The sequence below is a fragment of the Xenopus laevis genome, chromosome 1S (assembly GCF_017654675.1).
Source record: "Xenopus laevis strain J_2021 chromosome 1S, Xenopus_laevis_v10.1, whole genome shotgun sequence".
NCBI classification, from domain to species: domain Eukaryota; kingdom Metazoa; phylum Chordata; class Amphibia; order Anura; family Pipidae; genus Xenopus; species Xenopus laevis.
Window position 1 is genome coordinate 193,229,511 of NC_054372.1, and position 20,906 is coordinate 193,250,416.

The 20,906-nt window shown below is 41.2% G+C and overlaps 1 protein-coding gene across 2 annotated transcripts in view; it reads right to left on the reverse strand.

Annotated features, from left to right (window-relative positions):
* Positions 1-20,906, reverse strand: part of myo5b.S (myosin VB S homeolog) — a 126,321-nt gene that overhangs the window by 38,258 nt on the left and 67,157 nt on the right. For both annotated transcript variants that reach the window (XM_041580639.1, XM_041580640.1), the window contains exons 10-18: positions 18,567-18,832; positions 12,720-12,801; positions 11,436-11,576; positions 11,075-11,197; positions 6,942-7,025; positions 6,274-6,417; positions 5,436-5,533; positions 1,371-1,457; positions 41-152 (exon numbers count right to left, since the gene is read on the reverse strand). In XM_041580639.1, the coding sequence (XP_041436573.1) occupies positions 41-152; positions 1,371-1,457; positions 5,436-5,533; positions 6,274-6,417; positions 6,942-7,025; positions 11,075-11,197; positions 11,436-11,576; positions 12,720-12,801; positions 18,567-18,832 (1,137 nt within the window). The remainder of the gene's footprint in view (positions 1-40; positions 153-1,370; positions 1,458-5,435; positions 5,534-6,273; positions 6,418-6,941; positions 7,026-11,074; positions 11,198-11,435; positions 11,577-12,719; positions 12,802-18,566; positions 18,833-20,906) is intronic.

Below are 20,906 nucleotides of genomic sequence, written 5' to 3' on the forward strand. Positions count from 1 at the left end.
TGTGTGCAAATACACAATAATATATTGGTTCCCATTTTACCTTGATAAGATTCTCTAGGACGTTCTTACAGACCACCTTCTTGTCTCCCAGAGAAATGTCCTTCTTTTTCATTAGCACTCGGTACCTGTTGAAGAAGTCATGGTAGGTCCACCTAAGGAGACAAACAGTGAGGGAATGTCAATTATAATTTCTATACAAACATATTTTCTAAATTACATAGATTCCAGGGGGCAGATTCACTAATGGGCGAATTTTCACCAACGTCAGCTTCGCACACCTCGGACCACTTCGCAAGGCGCAAATGCACTACGACTATGCCAATTCACTAATATGCGGTTTTCGTCTCGTCGAGTGCTGGCGAATTTTCGCTAGCGTTGCGAGCATTTCATAGCGAAAAGGCGCTAGCGTTCATTTGTGCCTAGAGAAAATTCCCTAGTGATCTTGCGCTTAGGTCAAATTGCATAGGGCGGGTAATTTAAAGTTGTATGGACGTCTTTATTATAAATATTGGTGCCACTTTTGGTTACCACTTTTTATTAAAAATGTCCAGGGAACCTTAATAAAGACAAGAGAATTAATATAATGGCCTACACATGAGCCCACTGTAAAATGAATGTTCCATATGTCATGAAATGTCTGGAGAAACTGGTTACCCAAAAAGTTAAAAAAAGGAAAAGTCGCCAGCGTTTTTTGAACTTTAATGCATCTTCGGCTCACAGGGTATGATGTAAGTGACAGAAGATTGAGGAAGGTCCAGCTTCTTTTAATCATTTCGCCTGGTCTGAGGTGGCGAAGTCAAATCCGGAGAAAGAGGTAACGCTCAGTAAAATCCGCACTTTACTGAATTTGCGGAGTAACCACCTATCACCGTCTGGCGGTAGAGTGCGGACAAACGCTAGCAGCAGTTTATTTCGCTAGCGAATGTTAGTGAATAGGCGATGTCCCTGCGGGTGGTAACGCTGGCAAATTGTCGCTAGTGTTAGACACTTCGTCCTTTATTGAATCTGCCCCAGGTTTCTACAAAATACACTTTACCTTTTTATTTTCCTTTGCATTTAATGAAAATATTAAAAGCTAAATTTTCCTACTCCACTTAACTCATTAAAAAGTTTGAGAAAATAATAGTATATCAACGATTCCGCTATAGTTCTTAGAATATACAGGGCTGCAAATAATTGTTTTCATCAAATCTCATCCAGAATGGCCTCCAAGGTGGGCTTTCAGGTCTATGAGAACAGATCAGAATTTTTTCCCATATCTTGCCCTAATTAGCCGTCAGGCCCCCATGGTAGCCCAGTCTCACGATTTGGGAACCACTGTCCTAGAGATTTCACATTACCCCCGTGGGATAAGAATTTGAACACAGTACCTGGATGGATAGCCGGCAGCACTAATCCGGATGGTCTCCAGCACACCACATGCTCTCAGCTGCTGCACGGCTCTCTTTGGATCAAAACTAAAGTGGAATTGGGAAAAAAATATCAAAATGAGATATGGTGCATGCCAAATAAATGGATATGCCTGCTGCTATTAAAGGCAGTCTCCCATCGTGTCTTGCTTTTCCATCAAATCTAGACAAGGGCATTTATTCATGGTCACATTTTTGGAGAAAAGCAGTCTCTTTCCATACCCTGGGAAACAATCAGCAGGAGACGAGGAGGCTGATCAGTGATCAAACACAACAGAAAAGGTGCAAAACAAAAGCCATGTAGGGAATGCCCGCCAGTCAATGCTGTTTTTTTTCTGTTAGGAGTTAAAGAATGGAACAACGGCCCCCTGGGATATTTCTGATATTTGACCACACAAATAGTTCCCTGTTCGGTCTGGATGTGCTTGAAAAAGCTCTGACTTGAAGGGCCACTGAACAGAGTTGACTGATTAGAAAAATAACATTAAAGGAGAACTAAACCCTAAAAATAAATGTGGCCAAAAATTCCATATTTTGTAAACCAAACCTATTGCACCAGCCTAAAGGGTCAGTGTGTCAATAGCAGCAATGATCCAGGACTTCAAACTTGTCACAGGGGGTCACCATCTTGGAAAGTGTCTGTTACACTCACATGCTCAGTGGGCTCTGATTGGCTGTTGAGAAGCTAAGCTTAGGGCTCGTCACTAATTATCCAGCAGAATATCTCTGCAGAACCAGTGGCTGCAGCAAAATAATCCTCCAAATAGAATCAAAGTTTATCTGTTTAAATCTGGCTCCATGATCTTTGTCCCTGCAGCTGGAGTTGGAAACAGTAAGGGAAGAAAACACACACACTGCTATTTCGGAGATTAGTCGCCCAGCCACAAATCGATTCTTCTTTGAACAATAAACCCTGAGAACTGCCTTCCTGCTGCCCAAAGAAGAAGCGATTTGTCGCTTGGCGACTAATCTCCCAAATAGCAGTGTGTGTCTCTGCCCTAAAGGGGTTGTAAAGCCAAAATAAAATCCAATACAAATCTCTACACAGTCCCCGACTGCTCTACAGGGAAACAAACAAAGCTGCTTGAGTTCTGCATGGCTGGGAAGTAAGGCGGGGGCTCCCCCTGCTGTTCATAAGTATGATTGTTTCCCTGCTCAGCAGTTAGGGACCGTCTGACAATTCCTATCCACAGCAGTAAATGAAGGGAGAATTTCACTGCATACAGTCAGGTTTCTTATAAAAACGGTACACATTTTTTAATTAAAGTATATTGGAGATAGGTTTCTTTTTCATTAAAGAAAGTAAAAATTGGATTTTATTTTTTTGCCCTTTAAGCCATTGGTCATTGGACGTCTGGACGAAGGGCCCTGCCAACAAATAGAATGAAGCTCCAATGACTACACCCCTAATCCACCCCAGTCACTCATTATGCTAAAAAAGGCCCCATAACCCATCAACAGCCACTGTTCCACAAGCCCTATGAATTGAACTTTAACATTTCTTGGAGCCCCTGGCTGCAGTACCCCCACCCCTCAGTGGTGGCCATTCCCACACATAAAACCTTCTCATTCCCAGCCTGCACTTGTTTATGTCCTGGAACATTTTTATATGCTGAACCTATCACAAGACGAGGGGCTGGCAGAGTATTATTACCAAAGCAGAGGCCCCTGGGATGTGATATTAACCCTAATCCCTAAAGTGAGGTCTGATTTTAAAATTCAAGACCGCCCCCAAAATCCAAGGGGTTCAAGCCATCCTGTGCATCATTTCACTACTCAACATTTGGAACGTGTGAAAGGAGAAATTATTATCTATCATAAATATTCAGCTTCAGGTTTTTTTTTTTACGATAGTGCTCGGTAAATCTTATGTAAGTCAGAGATAGTTAACCTTCTTAATCTGGCTGATGTTGAACTATAACACCCTGCACTAAGTTTAAAATGTACCTAAACATACCCATGATCATATAAAACCCTATTTCTCAATCTTTGCTCAACAACAAACTAAAATGATTGAAAAATAATGTTAGAAAAATCAGTGTTACCTGTGCTGGAGCTTTCAAACACTTTTTTCATGATCCCAAAACTGTGGGCCAGTGCGTGTGAACAGAGAGCTCAGCACTTTCTCAGTCATTTCCCCAGACAGTACAACCCAGATACTCGACTCCTCTGTTTTCCAGATACTACTGCCAGCATCCAAGTGACACACAATGACCTGCGTATTCACTTTCTGCATCTTATTACACCTACCTTGCGCTTAAAGGAGAAGGAAAGGCTAAAATTAAGTAAGCTTTATCAGAAAGGTCTATATAAATACACTAGTAAACCCTCAAAGTAATGCTGCTCTGAGTCCTCTGTCAAAAGAAACACAGCATTTCTTTCCTTCTATTGTGTACTCATGGGCTTCTGTATCAGACTTCCTGTTTTCAGCTTAAACCTCCAGGGCAGGGCTTGAGCATGCTCAGTTTGCTCCTCTCCCCCTCCCTCCTCCCATCCTTGCGGTAATCTGAGCTCAGAGCTGTAAATAAGCAGAGAGAGACTGAGGCAGGAAGTGATGTCACACCAAATTTATATGGCAGCTTCTATCCTAAACAAACAGAGACAGTGTCTACAGCTGTTTACTCAGGTATGGTAAAGCATTCTGCAGAATAAATATAGCATTCTATCTTGCACTATTGTGGCTAATCTGTTGCCAATAAATTGTCTTGAAGCTTTCCTTCTCCTTTAAAGGGGAACTTTCGCGAAAATGAAAATTGACTATAAGCTTCAGCATACTGAGATAAGAAACTTTCTAAATACAGGTCTGGGACCTCTTATCCAGAATGCTCAGGAGCTGGGGTTTTCTAGATAATGGATCTTTCCATAATTTGGATCTTCATACCTTAAGTCTACTAGAAAATCATGTAAACATTAAATAAACCCAATAGGCTGGTTTTGCCTCCAACAAGGATTAATTATATATTAGTTGGGATCAAGTACAAGGTAATGTTTTATTATTACAGAGAAAAAGGAAATCATTTTTAAAAATATGGATTATTTGGATAAAATTGAGTTTATGGGAGATTAACTTTCTGTAATTCGGAGCTTTCTGGTTAATGGGTTTCCGGATAACAGATTCCATGCCTGTACAATTCTGCATTGTTTCTGAAATACTCAAGTTTATCTTCACTATCCCTCTCTCAGCATCTGTTTCTCTTCCTTCTCTCTTCATGCAGCAGTTGGGTGTCAGATATTCATTGACAGTTAGATCCAATATATCTTATAGGGGGTCTTCCTTTCCTAGCAGATGTATTGGAGCTCACTCAAATAACTGATTCCAGTACAAACAAAATGTAACAAAAAAACTGCCTTTTGCACAAATTCTGCATGTAGAGAGACATGATGTCTGGTGATTTTAATAGAGTGGGCTCTAATACATCTTCTAGTCAAAAAGAGCCCCACTATAAGATATATTGGATATGATTGTCAATCCTTCTGCCCGGCCAAACCAAATCTGAACCCTAATTTGCATATGCAAATTAGGGGCGGGAGGGAAATTGCGTGACTTTTTTTCACAAAACAAGGAAGTAAAAAATGTTTTCCCCTTCCCACCCCTAATTTGCATTTCACCGAATCTTTGCCGAAGGATTCAGGGGTTCGGCCGAATCCAAAATAGTGGATTCTGTGCATCACTAATTAGAATAGCTTTCCAGGACCCTTTTATGACATATCCATATATTTTTATTAAACAATTTAAAATTAGTTATGGGTTGTGGGCCGATTGAGGGCTGTCCAAATCTCTGGGAGGGAGGCATCTTGACTCAGTCCAATGTCGGACAGCCTTGATATATTTCAGAGCTTATTTACTTGCTTATGTGTCTGGTACCCTGAGGTGAAAGTAATAAAGGTGGACAATTCCACATGGATCCATGTGTCCCTTTCTGCACAGCTGCTCCCATTGCTCCTGAATTACTCAACCACAAGACTCGAGATCCATAAAGCCATTCCATTTTCAGGGAAACGTGGGGATTAACTGTGAGAACTCACCTGAAAGACTCCTTATCATCATTGGGCTTAATGCAGCGCACATAGTGGGGAGTTGTGGCATTCAAGGTTTCCATCAGCAGCTGCAGGGAGTTCCGGAACTAAGAGAAGAAAAGATGACTTTGTGATTGTTACCAGAACCAGCAAGAATGGGACTTCATACAGTGTGAGCAATAAGGGCAAGAAACCAATGAACCATAGAACCCAGTAGAGAAAGAAATCAGTAATCATCTTTCTTGTGCTTGGGGACTTTACCAGATGAGAGGGACTTTACCTGATTTGGCCACTACCACTAGGAGCAGGAGTGTCCATACTTTACTAATGTGAGGTCTACTTTTAGTGATATTGTCCCATTATGATCTTCATCCATAAAATCACTGTTAGTATTCTGTTCCATGGAAATTATTACTTTAATATTGATTTATGAGAAAATGGATATTGCTATATTTAACAATCTATTTCTTCTTAACATAATAAATATCTGAATGAAAAGAAAGAAACAGGAGGGTGATTTAGTCAAGCTGGTTGTTGATAGTGTCTTGAGATCTTCTGATTACCAACCAAAGGTCTACTGGTAGATCCCAATCTAGTTTTTGGGCTTCCCTGGGCTAGAGGGTGTGGTCAGGTTATGCTGTGACCGTGGGCGTGGCCAAAATCACCTGAATTTACTTAAAGGGTCAGGGCACACGCTCAGATTTAGGGAGATTAGTTGCCCGGCAACAAGTCTCCTCTTCTTCGGGGAGACTAATCTCCTTGTGAGTTGCCGAAAGTGGGCTCACGAGGAAACTTTGGGCGACTTTGGAAAATAAAAGGCTCAAAGTGCACAACAAAACATCTTTACCTGATGTCCCACAGTTTTCTTATGTTCTTTATTCGCACTTTTCAGAGCAGGTTTTGCAGGCCGAACACTGATTTTACCCTTCCCAGTCGGAGTAGGGGGAACAGTGTCTTTTTCATTTTGAAACAGGTCAGCAACCAGTGGATACTGAAATAAACAATAAGGCAGAATCTGATCAGCAGCCTTTCTTTATTGCTAATGTCTTCCAGCTATGGCTACAAGTCTAGAACTTACTCCATCTGACATCAAGCAAAACTTTCCCTGATGGGTTTGGTTCCTCTGTGTTCCTGTTTGTTGTTATCCCATTGGGGGTTTAGTTGTAGAGAACTAATTCCCCCAGTGGGTTAGAACATTTTTATTGAATAAAAACAAAACTCTTTAGATGTGTTTTATTATATTTCTTTGTCACTGTATCAAAAAATAATATATCCAGAGGGATGGGTTTAGCACAGGGCAAAGAGGGCTTTTTTGTTTGGGCCAACTGCACCATAGGAGGGTGGGAAAAAGGTATATCCAAGTATAAATATTGCCTAGAAATTGTTACAAACATGTGGCCCTCCAGCTGCCAGCCACAGCATTCCATAGGCTAGATAAACCTTAATTACGTATTTCTTTTCTTCATCAGAAGACCCAGCCTTTGTGCATCAGTGAGTAAGTAACCATTCACTCACCTTTGAGGCCTTTAGTATGTTAATCTGCTCCTCATACACAGTGTCCCTGTTCTTCTCCAGAAATCCATCGCATTGATACTCCACCTGGGAAAAAAAATCATACACAGGGTTAAACATCTAAAATACTGAAAGCTAAAATATGTTTGTGGAGAAGCACTACCTGTACCATCAGCCTTACACCGGCCCCAATGGCATACAATATATTCCAGGCTGTGGATTAGAATTGCAAATCATTTCCAAAGCACATTGTCTTCTAGATACAATCCACTGTATTTAAATAAAGGCCTATGTTTTCTCGGAGACACAGTGAAACCTCAATTTTTAAGTACAGGTATGGGTTTCATTAACGGGAAACCCGTTAAGTTCCGAATTACGGAAATGCCATCTGCCATAGACTATTTTATTCAAATAATCCAAATTTTTAAAAAAGATTTCCTTTTACTCTGATAATAAAACAGTACGGGTATGGGATCTACTAGACCTAGTAGACTTAAGGTATGAAGATCCAAGTAACAGAAAGATCAGTTATATTATTTTTAGTGAAATAAAAAGGTTCATGTTTTTCTTTTTCTTGTTCAATGGTTTCTTACTCACAAAGTACGACTAAGAGATATGTAACCTGCTGGTGTCTTGTTATACTCTTTATTTTGCGATACTGTATGTTCAAACACTACATCTTATACTTGAATTCTTTATTGCAGGAATCTCATGCCATTGTACTTTCTGTATTTTGCAAAACACGTAAATAAAGAATTTATAAAAAAAAAAAAAAAAGAAATAAAGAGGTTCAACATACTAACCAAATGTATAATTTGCTATGGTTCTGCCTGTAAATGGTCAATTCCAATTAGTCTGCCCCTTATACAGTCCTGCACCAATCACTTGTTGCTTTAGGTTGTGTATGTGACTGAAAGAGAAGCCTTGCCCCCATAATGTAAAATAAATGCTGCAATGCTTGACCCTTGTTATTAATGCTGTAAATATTATATTTCAAAGTAAAACTAACTCCTGTGTTTATATCCTTTCAGTACTTTCAGTACTTCAGCAAGAAAAAGTTGCTTTAACCAATTTTCCTGATTTTACATTTTCCCGGATTTTACATAATATTTTCCTGATCCCCTAAAAAATGTAAATGTAAAACGTGAAATGGAGGTTTTATTGTATAAATATGAATTTGATTACAAGTTCAATGTAGTTCCCATGCCTGTGAGCTACAGGGTCTACCTATAGTCTTGGGAGGGGCCAGAGCCTTGTCCCACTGCAGCATGTCTGGCAGATACAGGAGGGTAACACAAGGTGTCCCTGCTGCACCAACTTTGGATATATAGGAGATGTCATGTGCTCAAAGCCATTCCTGCTTTCAGAGAGGGTGGACCGAGACTACTGCAAAGATGTAGGGGCAGGAGCCCCTGGACGGCTGGGATGCGGCAGCCCCAAGCCTGGGAGCTAGACCAGGAGTGTCTGAAGCTCCTAAATGCAAAACCTGGACTTTGTGTGCTCGCGCTATGGAGAGTGCTGGAAGCTATAGTTCAGCTGCAGAGGATAAAGCATGTTGTGTGCTCGGCTAGGAGAGTTTGGAGCCTTTGAGGCTGTTATCATGTGGATGCCTGATCCAGCTCTGTGTGAGTCTGCCTGTGGGAGGGTGAGTCTGCCTGTGGGAGGGTAGAGAAAAGGATCCAGCATGTCTCTTGTTTGTGATACAGGCTTTGTGTGTGCCTGCCACATGGGAGCAAATACCTTGTCCAGTGGGAAAGGAGTTTGGGCAGCTAGCGCTATCTGGGGACAATTGTGCTCTTTGGGGAAAAAGGACTGAGACTCTTGTTAGTCTGCCAAAGGAGTAGTGTGGGACTTTGCCTGGCAAGGAGGTGCCAGGATGGGACTGTCACAGGTTCCCCAGGGTAGTAGGTCATGCTATGTGAATGCATATGATTAAACTGAATGTTTACTTTGCCTTTAATCTTGCATAAAGTTGATATTGTTTTACAGCACTGTGTGTGTTTTACTGTTTTCCTAATGGGGCCACCCGCAGGTGTATTCCCGGATCCCATTAGGTGGAAGTGCTGCCAAGAGAAGAATTTCCCATACCTATCAATTTGCAAAGGTGACTCAGGACCTGCATTGGTATTTGGTAAGACGGTACAAACTTGGCTCAGGGGGGTGGCCAAGAGGGTGTTACAAGTAATTTACCCTTTTTCATTCATTCTGTGGCTCTCTGAGCCACTGAGAAGAGCCTGATGCGGGGGGGAATGCTCCATACTAAGCACTTTGCACGGTTTCAGACATTGCCAAATACAATTTCAGACTCATTATTTACAAAGGCCAGTTTGCCCGCAGCACTAGTTATTTAGTTTGAGTTTGTCGCTTTACTGCTTCCAAACCCCAGAAATAGCAGACTGTGACCTTCTCTGAGGTGTAAAAGATGCAAAGCGACACATCTGAGCATTTTAGAGATCCTGTGAGGCACGGGCTTTAATGTTAAACCAAACATTGCAAGCCGAAATATAAATAAACCTAAGGCAGTTAAAAGTTATCAAGTAGACGAGGGCCCCAACATGTTGCACTAAGCCTTCAGATAGAGGAACAGAAGAAGCATTAAGCAACGGTAGGCACTTCAATAGGTGACTCCAATCAAGGCTTGTTATATGAGCAAAAATGTTTATGGAAAAGTAACAAATTCTTTAGCCTGACGGAGTGTTGGGTATAGCCAACCAAATGCCAAATGCATCAGACTAAAAAATGCAGTTATTTTTGCAAAAAACATTTTGGTACATATAACAAGCCTGGATTGGCGTTGCCTTTTAAAGAAGAATTCAACCCTTTAGCAAAAAAACCCTACCCCCCAACCCACGTAGACCCAATCCCTCCTCCCCCCAGCCTATCCCGGGGGAAATACTTACCCCTCGGCACAGATTCCGGCATCAAAGTTCACTGCAGCCATCTTCCGGGTCTTCCTGTCTTCCTCCGGCGCTTTGGCAATTTCTGTCTATTTTGGCACATGTGCAGTTGTTGCAAACCCGGAAATTGCTCCAACTGCGCATGCGCTGCTTCAACAGTCTCAGTCTCAGATTACCGAAGACCCGGAAGATGGCTGCGTGGAACTCCAATGCCTGAAACTGTGACAAGGGGTAAGTAAAAAGTAAGGGGAATTTCCCCGGGGGGGGCAGTTAGGCTGGGGGGGAGGAGGGAGGGGGTACGAATTTTTTTGCTAAAGGGTTGAATTCTCCTTTAAAGTGTCCACCCTCTCTATTGTTTGATGTTACCTGTAATGTTACTATGGGAGTTTCTAGGACTGTTGCACCTGCAGTGAGGGAAATACAAGTCTCACACACAGAATGGGTGGCAAACTTTGGTCCTGAATTAAGGTAATCCTGCCAACCAGAAAACATTTTATAATTTAGGCTGGCGTGAGACACAATAGAAACTGTCTCACAGCATCATGGCTAACGTCATTCTATAATGTGAATTTAGGTTAACTGTCTCTTACAAATCAAAAGGTGACCATAGACTTTACAATTACGATCTTTCCTGGAAAAGATGTTTCCAAGAAAGATCTTTTGTTTCAATACACGTGTAGCGCTGAATTGTCAGATATACAGAGAGAGACAATAGAATTCTACCTGTATCTTACGATTCAGCACTAACAATGGCCGATGTTCAGTTGCCTTCAAAGGCGCCCGACGAGCCGACCGATACCCAAGTCTTCAGTCGGCTCGTCGCACCTAATACCGTACGGAAGTTTGTTTCATACGATATTATTGGTGTGTCAATTTAAAGGAAAACTATACCCCCATATGAATATTTAAGCAACATATATGCTTAGGAAAGATTTGAGAAAGGTCAGACTGGTGGTCAGACTGGTGGGAAACTGATCAGCAGGTGGCCCTGTTGGAACAAAATTCATTCATATTAACAGCACATGTATCCCTTAATATCTTGGAATTCAAGAGAAAATAAATAATGAATATAAATTACAAAAATGCTCTCTCATTAGTTTTACATTCGCTTGTTTTAAAGGTTTACTTATCCTTTGAGAGATAGCACGTAGACAACTTTGCATAAAGTCTTATGATCATTATCAGTTTATTGCAGAACATATATTACATGTCAGGCTGGTTACATATCCCAGGACTTACTTGATCAGCAAAATGTACCACAATAAAAGCCACATTAGACATTCTGGGTTTCTTGAAGTGTTGGCTGCTTCCATGCCGGTCATATAACTTCTGTGCCCAGTTCTGGTCAGTTCCTTTGGGGACCTTAAAAAGAGATTTTCAGCATTAATATAACTGACGTATCCAGCAGGGATTTGTGACATCTGCTTTACAGCCTTGGCAGCCTTGTAATGATGTTAAGCTGTGCTGATATAATGTGAGCAAGGAACCTCTGATACAAGAATTTCCCTACAAATTGCAATTTGAGTACAGTTATCTCAATTGTAGCAACTTCTGTCTGCATTGCCTTTCATTATTTGCATTAAATATACAACCCACTCACCTTGCACTCTTCATCTAGAAGGTCCAAAATTCCCAACTTTGCTTCAATCAAGTCAATACAAGGTTGATTGTCATAGAAGTCTATCAGTGTCCATGGAATCTGCTCTTTCATGTATTCTTCTTGTTCCAGTTTAAAGACGTGCTGCAGATACAGAAACCAGCCAATCTCAAACTTGAATAGACTCTAGGCAGGGCAAATCTATAGTTTGGAATGGGCAAGACTACAGTGTGGGAACGGCAAGACTACAGTGTGGGAAGGGCAAGACTAAAGTGTGGAATGGTTTAAGACCACAGTGTGGAAAGGGCAAGACTACAGTGTGGAATGGTCAAGACCACAGTGTGGAAAGGGCAAGACTACAGTGTGGGAAGGGCAAGACTACAGTGTGGGAAGGGCAAGACTAAAGTGTGGGAAGGGCAAGACTAAAGTATGGGAAGGGCAAGACTAAAGTATGGGAAGGGCAAGACTACAGTATGGAATGGTCAAGACTACAGTTTAAGGAAGGGCAGGACTAAAGCCTGAAAAGGGAAGCAGAGGCTTAGAAAAGTGGGACAAGAGCCTGGGTAGAAAAAGATGAGTACTTCAGGTTCCTTTTCTTTAAAAATGTTTTTTATGGTCACATATCAGAGTAGCAAAAAGATTTAGAGTGGCACGCCACTCTTTATCAAGCATGAGTGCCACTCAAAATCTTTTTGCTGCCCAGATATAGGTCAATTAAAGCCATTTTTAAAGTAAAGGAACCTGGAGTGCTGTCAGTGGCAAGATTTATGTATACTATTGAGGAGCTTTGGCTTACAGACCCTATGATGTGCTCCCGAAATTAAAAAGTAAACTACAGAGTTAGTGCAGTTTGTTTGGAACGATTTGTAGAAAAAGATGAGACCTGGGAGGGCAAGACTACAGTATAGGAAGCATAAGACTAAAGCTTGGGAAGCGAGGGAAGGGTAATTCTACTGTTTGGGAACAGACAAAGCCAGAAACATAAATACAAAGACAGATGTTGATTTTACTCCACACTGCCGTATACTGTCTGAATATAAAGGAAGACAGAATGTTATTTCTGAAAAAGGAGCCTTATATTAAGAGAAGCCATAGGCAGGCATTATATATTGCTACTAGCCCAGTGTGGCCATGTATATTTAGCCAGTTACAATCAACGGTGACTCCAGTGTCCCAGGCTAGTGCACATTCTCTGGCTTATTCCCGTTATATCTCCAGTCGTTATCATTTGAGCAAGGGGCACAGTCTGCTCCATTTCTCTAAATATAACAGCAAGACAATACATACCGAGTTAAACTGCTGTTGCAGCTTCTCATTGGCGTAATTGATGCAAAACTGCTCAAAGCTGTTTATTTCAAAGGTTTCAAACCTGCAGATAACAATAAAATAAATGTTTTATGCACTGCTGTAGTGAACTAGCTGAATAATCAGGCAGAAACTGTTTGACAGACAGGAAAATAACAACTAGGAAAACAAACCAGGTATGGAAGCTTGCACACAGCATTACTAAGTACTGTAGGTGCTTTTTACTTGAGTGGGAGCTGCCATATTGCTTACAGTATCTGTATGACTACCGGTACATAAGAGAAGTTGAAGGCCAAAAAGGTGTTAAGTTGGCCATACATGCACCAATATTATTGTATGGAATTAATTTCCGTACCATATTCGGTGCGTGTATGGTGGGAGACAAGCCGACCGATATCGGCAGAAGACTTGGATATCGGTCGGCTTGTCGATTGGGCTGGCGGGAAAATTTTGACCGGACACATTTGAAAGCACCTGAACATCGGCCATTGTTAGTGCTGAATAGTCAGATACAGGTAGAATTCTATTGTTTCTATATGTATATCTGATGATTCAGCTCTACACGTGTGTATTGAAACTAACGATATTTCCTGGAAACATCTTTTCGGGAAAGATTGTAATAGTAACTTCTATGGCCACCTTATGGCAGGAGAAGAGCCGACCAATATCGGCAGAAGGCTTGTGGATCAGCCCAGGCAGAACATTTTGATCAGGTGCCTTTGAAGGCATCCAAACATCGCCCATTGTTAAATGAGAAGGAAAGGCTAAAACCTCTAAGTAAGCTTTATCAGAAAGGTCTATATAAATACACCAGTAACCCCTCAAAGTAATGCTGCTCTGAGTCCTCTGTCAAAAGAAACAGCACATTTCTTTCCTTCTATTGTGTACTCATGGGCTTCTGTATCAGACTTCCTGTTTTCAGCTTAATCCTCCAGGGCTTGAGCATGCTCAGTTTGTTCCACTCTCTCTCTCCCTCCTCCCATCCCTGCTGTAACCTGAGCAGGGAGAGACTCAGGCAGGAAGTGATGTCACCCCAAGCTAAAATGGCAGCTGCTATCCTAAACAAACAGACAACTTCTAGAGCTGTTTACTCACCTATGGTAAAGCATTCTGCAGAATAAATATACTGTTATAGCTTGTACTATTGTGGCTAATCTATTGGCAATAAACTGCTTCAGGAGTTTCCTTCTCCTTTAAGTGCTGAATTGTCAGATCCAGGTAGGATTTTATTGTTTCTGATGATTCAGCTCTACACGTGTGTCTTTTAACAAACCTTTTCCAGGAAAGTTCGTAATTGTTATATCTATGGCCACATTTACACAGGCCTATGTACTGGGATATCCCCTGTTAATCTAGCAGGCCAGTCTCATCTTGATTGGTTACAGAGAACTAGATAGACTAGTGTATATGATGTTCGGCTTTCTCTTATCTTACAACCAGACTAAAGGCTGTATAGCAGTAATACCCAGGGAATAGAACATACAATATACTGTATATCAGTTATTGTTAATGCAAATCAAATGAGCTATTATTTTCAGATGTACGAATGACTCTGTAGGCCTAAACCTAATTTGGCTGGAATTTTAGGAAAACTTTGTATTCTGGAAGGGGGATAAATAATGGACTTCTCGTTTTTATTATGCTTTGGACTTGGGTAAATAATGCACACGTACTGTGAGTCTATTACTTATTTCCATCAGGTTCACATCCTATCAGCCGCCTCCAATGCTTCCCATTCCCCTGCATTAATCACAGTGCGGGCGCAGGAAGAATATGCACAGAAGTTGTTATTCCTTCCCGAGATAAGTGTAATTACTTGCTCCGTACAGGCGCTGCGTCTCAGCATTACTAGAGTCAAACGCAACCTTTTCTGGGGTTATTAATGAAATTCCAAGCTAAAAATGTACATAAAAGATCGATTTTTTTTTTGTGATGTTTTTGCACCCCCACACCCAATTCTGCAGTGTCTCAAGTGTCTATAATCATTTACTCTGCTAAATTCTATCATTTGTTCAGCAAGATGCTGAGTGGTGGAATGAAATCATTGGACTGCACTAGGGATGCACCGAATCCACTATTTTGGATTTCGGCCGAACCCCCGAATCCTTTGTAAAAGATTCGGCCCAATACCGAACCGAATCCTAATTTGCATATGCAAATTAGGGGTGGGAAGGTGAAAACATTTTTTACTTTCTTGTTTTGTGACAAAAAGTCACACGATTTCCCTCTCAGCCCCTAATTTGCATATGCAAATTAGGATTTGGATTCGGTTCGGCGGAATCCGAATCCTGCTGAAAAAGGTTGAATCCTGGCTGAATCCTGAATCCTGGATTCAGTGCATCCCTAGGCCGTACCCCAGCCTCCCCACGGCTGCATAGTCTGCCCCCCTTTCTATACTACATTTACACCACTTATGTGGGTATTAAACCCAGTGTTGCCCTAAAGGCCATTTAAGAACATATATTTGGATAGCAAGCAGTGGCATATCATGGATCCCCTCTTTCCCTGCAGCCCAGACCACAGGCCCCTGCCACCCCAGTTCCCCCAGTGGAGCAGGTTCTTGGTTTCAATGCGTGCCCCCCTGCGGCTGTAGGATTGAACCCTATCAGTTATACTACTGCCTTTCCTAGATACTCCTGGAAGGTCATCTTGGAGGTCAATTAGAGAAAAATTTTGGGGGAACACCTGGTTGACACAGCAATGTTTTCACATGTTGGTGACTTGGTTTTGGGACAAATGTTGGGCGACTTGAATCGGAAAAGACTCCTGCTCTAAGCTGTGCGGTCCTGGATGTGCGCAGTTAAAATGGCAGCACACAGAATGTTGCACATAATGCACTAATGAACATGCCAACATACCGCCCAGCATACACACAGTTATACAACAGCACTCGGAGGAACATTTCTATCTTCCGAGAATGGAAAAAATTTTACTGAGAAGAAAACGTTACTGAGAAGAAAACGTCCAGACAGAGGCGTGAGAATGGCCCCCGGGACATAAAGCTGTAAGATACAGATCTGTCAGCTCAGTCAGCCATAGAGATAATCGAGGATGGCAAGTTTTATAATACGCCAGGAATTTTATTTCAAAGTAATTTGGATCCTTCATGGTCCTATAGAACCCACTGCTGCGTTACTGGGCTGCACAATTGAAACAAGTATTTATGCACTGATGCCATTTCTGAGGAATTAATGGCTGATCTGCAACACCAACCAGGTTGGGCAGCACTGGGGGAAGCAGTACAGCGATGCTGGTAAAATTAGTAAAGGACAACTAAAATTCTTTATATATCAGGTGTTTCAGTGGTGTGAAGATTTACAATGACTATGTACATTCACTAAGATTCGTAATTGCGCCAGCGTCCGCTTCGCCTCACTTCCCCAGGTGTATTTTCGTCAGCACTACGCAAATTCACTAAAATCCGAAGTTGCGTTTAGGGGAAGCGTAAGGTTGCGAAGTTGCGCTAGCGTTAATTCGCCAAGCAAAGCGAAGTTATGCTAGCGATGCTTAATTTGCATACGGCGCCAAATTCAAGTTACAATGGAGGAATATGTAGCATCACTACACAAGCCTGGGAAACCTTCAAAACAGCAAATAAAATTGTTATTTTGCCCTACACATGTGCCCACTGTATAGTTAAGGTGCCATGAGTTATGAAATGTTAGGGGGGGAAGGAGGGGAGCCCCAAAATTTTTTTCGATCTTTTTCAGCCTATCACCCATAACAAATGAAAAAACACCAGCGTTTTTTGGGACTTAGAAAAATTTGTAACTTTTTTTGAAGCAATCCCTATCTACTCTATTGCGCTTCGCCTGGTCTGAGGTGGTGAAGGAAGTCTGGCGTAAAAGGTAGCGTTCAGAATAATTTGCGCGTTAGGGAATTTGCGTAGTTACGTCCGTTGCGCAAATTCGCCAGGCGTAAGGGTGCGAAGTAACACTAGCGAATTTACGCCAGCGTCCGTTAGTGAATCGGCGAATTAACGAAAATGCGCTACGCTGGCGTATTCATGCTAGCGTTAGGCGCTTCGTCGTTTAGTGAATTTGCCCCTATGAGTAAGTACCCCATTAGGCACAAAACTCGTTAGGCTTAATTTAATTTTTATAAATTCTCTTATGCTGTACACCCTATGGCTGGGGCTACATATGTGAAACTACAAAAGTGGAGAGCTCCAAGTGTAATACTATAAAAAATGTTTATTTAGAAGTTAAAATTGCACTCGCGTCAAAGCAATTGAAGAAAAGACTCATCAACATTTGAAAATTATCTTCAACCTCAACATGTTTTGCTCAAGATCTAATTGAGGCACGTTGAGGCTGAAGGGGGTTTGATGAATCTTTTCTTCATTTGCCTTGATGTGAGTGCAATTTTTCTTCTAAATAAACTTCTAAATAAACATATTTTTATAGTATTGCATTTGGAGCTCTCTTCTTTCGCTGTGGTCGCTGTTTCGATTCGAATTTGAAAAAGATTCAAAAATTCAACTTTGACCATTCGCCATCTAAAACCTGCCGAATTGCTGTTTTAGCCTATGGGGGACCTCCGACCTAGAACCTATTTGGAGTCAATTGGTGGACTTTAAAAAAATCAAAGTTTTTTTTGGGGAAAAACTTTGAATCAAATTCGATCGAAATGCGCTATTCCTTTGATTTGTACGATTCAAATACGGACATATTCGATCGAAAGCGAATTGACCAAAAAAAAAAACTTTTAATTTCGGTTGGTCTTTTTGAATTCGAATCTCGACGTTTTTTCAATTCGAAATTCGACCCTTGATAAATATGTAACAACATCTAACAGTAGGATAATGTTGGTCAGGAATTAGAATATTTAAGATCTGTAAAACACTACATAATGTTGTTGAAAATGCCCTATTACATAGAGGCCATGTAGGCATAGGGTTATGTGGTAACAAAGGGTTAACTAAACCCAGTGTAGTAGCACTTAAGGGATAAGTAAACCTTAAAAATAAGTGAAGGTAAAATTGATGAGAGGCTATTCTAAGCACTTTTGTAATGTACATTCATAATTTATTTATTTTTTCATTCCAAGATATTAAGGGATACATATACTGTTAATATGATTGAATTTTGTTACAACAGCGCCACCTGCTGGTCAGTTTCCCACCAGTCTGACCACCAAGAAGTTGTCAGGAGAAAGAAAGAGGCTGCTCTGATGTTCTTCTGCTTAGGAAAATAATTAGAAACCTCTCTCAAATCTTTCCTAAGCAGAAGAACATCAGAGCAGCCTCTTTCTTTCTCCTGACAACTTCCTTGACTACTTGGTGGTCAGACTGGTGGGAAACTGACCAGCAGGTGGTGGTGTTGGAACAAAATTCATTCATATTAACAGTACATGTATCCCTTAATATCTTGAAATTAAAAATAAATAAATAATTAATGTACATTGCAAAAGTGCTTAGAATAGCCCCCTCACCAATTTTACATTCACTTATTTTTAAGGTTTACTTATCCTTTAAAAGGAGTTAGTTTTAGGAGCATATTTATCAAAATCCAAATTTTTTTTTAGTATTTTAATAAAAAAAGACTCACCAAACTAGAATCCATAATTGGATGAAAACGCATGATTTAATGGGATCAGGGACAAACAGGGAAAAATGTAGTGAAAATTTGAATCGTATGTTTTTTTTTGCATTTTTTTCCCGAATCACTTTTTTTTAAACATTTTTTTAGTTTTGGCATTCCAAATTTAATAAATAACCCCCTTAATGTTTAGTGTAATTATAATAATAAAATCAAATATCTGACTGGTTACTCAAACTCTGCCCATGTGCCCACATTTCCCCCACAATTTAAGAGATTTTATTCCTACCCGTATATGTCAAGGACCCCAATAAAGGAGTGTTGCTTTATGGTGGTGTGCAGGGCTTTGTTCACATGTTGCACTATCCAATTGAAAAGCTGAGCATAGATGAGCTTGGCCAAGGCGTTCCTCGCATTTACGGCCTGCTCGGCTGACATGGTCTTCACGTAGGTTTCGGAGGTGGTGATGAGCTTCCGGTGGCACAGCCAGTGTTGCATCTGGTCTTGCTCCAGCCCAAGTAAATTGCAGAAATGATTCAGGTGCTTATCCCCTTTCTGGAAGACAAGAAAGTGAATTGTTTTAATACCAAAAGAAGTGGAGTTCAGGGCACCGTAACCCAGTTTAACAGATACAGTGCTCACTATTATTTTGGTTTAGGGAATATTCAAAGACAGCAAATAAGCATCCACCCACAAAGGCCACCCCAGCTAGCGATACATTTGGGGTCCCTATAAACTGATTTGGGAGTCAGCAGATGGAGCAAATACGATCCAGGCATTGGCTTAATATATCTTGTAAGATATTTCTGTGTTTCTGTGTTTGACCAAAATCCCAATACTTTTTGCTCTAGTCCTATCATTCATATAGCAGTGTAAATTCCAAGCCTGTGAGCTACAGAACAAAAAAACATAGCTAAATTAAATACCATAAACTAATTTCATATTGTCTAAAAAAATCTAAATACTAGAAGTTGATTTTAAGACAAAAACTACCTGACTGTGTCCTTCCTGCCCACTTGCCATTATCATTCCCCACCATCACTTGGTCCACAGGCCACCCCAGATCCCACTGATTGATCTCCCCACTGGGAACAAGGCTAATGCTTCACTTGCCTCCTGGCAGCTTAATGGGGAGGGACAGGGAGTTTCTGACTCAAGCAGTGGGCTGGACTAGACTGTTCTGATGAGAGCTTACAGGGAGAAGGACAGAGTCTCTGATTCAAGCAGTGGGCTGGACTAGACTGTTCTGATGAGAGCTCACAGGGAGAAGGACAGAGTCTCTGACTCAAGCAGTGGGCTGGACTAGACTGTTCTGATGAGAGCTTACAGGGAGAAGGACAGAGTCTCTGAATCAAGCAGTGGGCTGGACTAGACTGTTCTGATGAGAGCTTACAGGGAGAAGGACAGAGTCTCTGAATCAAGCAGTGGGCTGGACTAGACTCTTTTGATGACAGCTCACAGGGAGAAGGACAGAGTCTCTGACTATTCTAGCATCGGCAGAGCGAAGGAACAATCTCCCTGTTGTTCACTTTATATGGTGCCCTTTAGTTGTTTTTGAAACTTTAGCAGTCGGTGGGCACTAAATTGGGTTGCCACAGGAGAGGGACAGGTTCAGTGACATCACAGGGACATTGAGGGGTGATGTCACATGGGCAGAAAAGTGGTGAACTGAGGGTTTATTGGCCAGGTCAGGAACTACATTCTGACTTATAATATCAGCCCAACTATTGATTTATTGCCTACCATAGTACAGATATGGGACCTGTTTTCAAGAATGCTTGGGACTTACGGTCTTCCTATAACTGATCTTTCTGTAATATGGATTTTCATACCTTAAGTCTACTAGAAAATCATGTAAACATTAAATAAACCCAATAGGCTGGTTTTGCCTCCAATAAGGATTAATTATATCTTAGTTGGGATCAAGTACAATCTGCTGTTTTATTATTACACAGAAAAAAGGAATCTTTTGGATTATTTGGATAAAATGGAGTCTATGGGAGACGGCCATTCCGTAATTCTGAGCTTTCTGGATAACAGGTTTCCTGATAACGGATCCAATATCTGTACTAGGAATTGCAGTCCAACTTGTAGGTAGAATAATACATTTCAATAACTACCACAAAATTAGCAGCAGTCACAGTTTGGTAAGTATATTTCATTTGGTTTTTCACCTGAAGCACAAACATCACACTCACTCCTGCAGTCCCTACAGCTCCCCAGTTCTTCTTCATGTCTATTTGTTCCCATTTCACTAGTCTTGTAATTTAGTGTATATAGATCTAGATCTAGATCTAGATCTAGATCTAGATCTATATATATATATATATATATATATATATATATATATATATATATATATATATATATATATATATGCGGCCTTGCCGCAAATCCGGGCCTGCCCCCGTACTAATAAAAACTCCTACCCAGTAACCTACATAGTCTTCCCTCCCTGCTAGGGTTGCCACCTTTTATAAAAAATTTTACCGGCTGCTGGGGGGGGGGCCTGAAAGGGGCGGGGTGTGACGTCAAAAGGGGCGGGGTTGTGACGTCAAAAGGGGCGGGCCACACGACGGAGACGCGGACGCTAGAAGAGGCAAAAAAAAGGTAAGTTGCAGGGGATTGG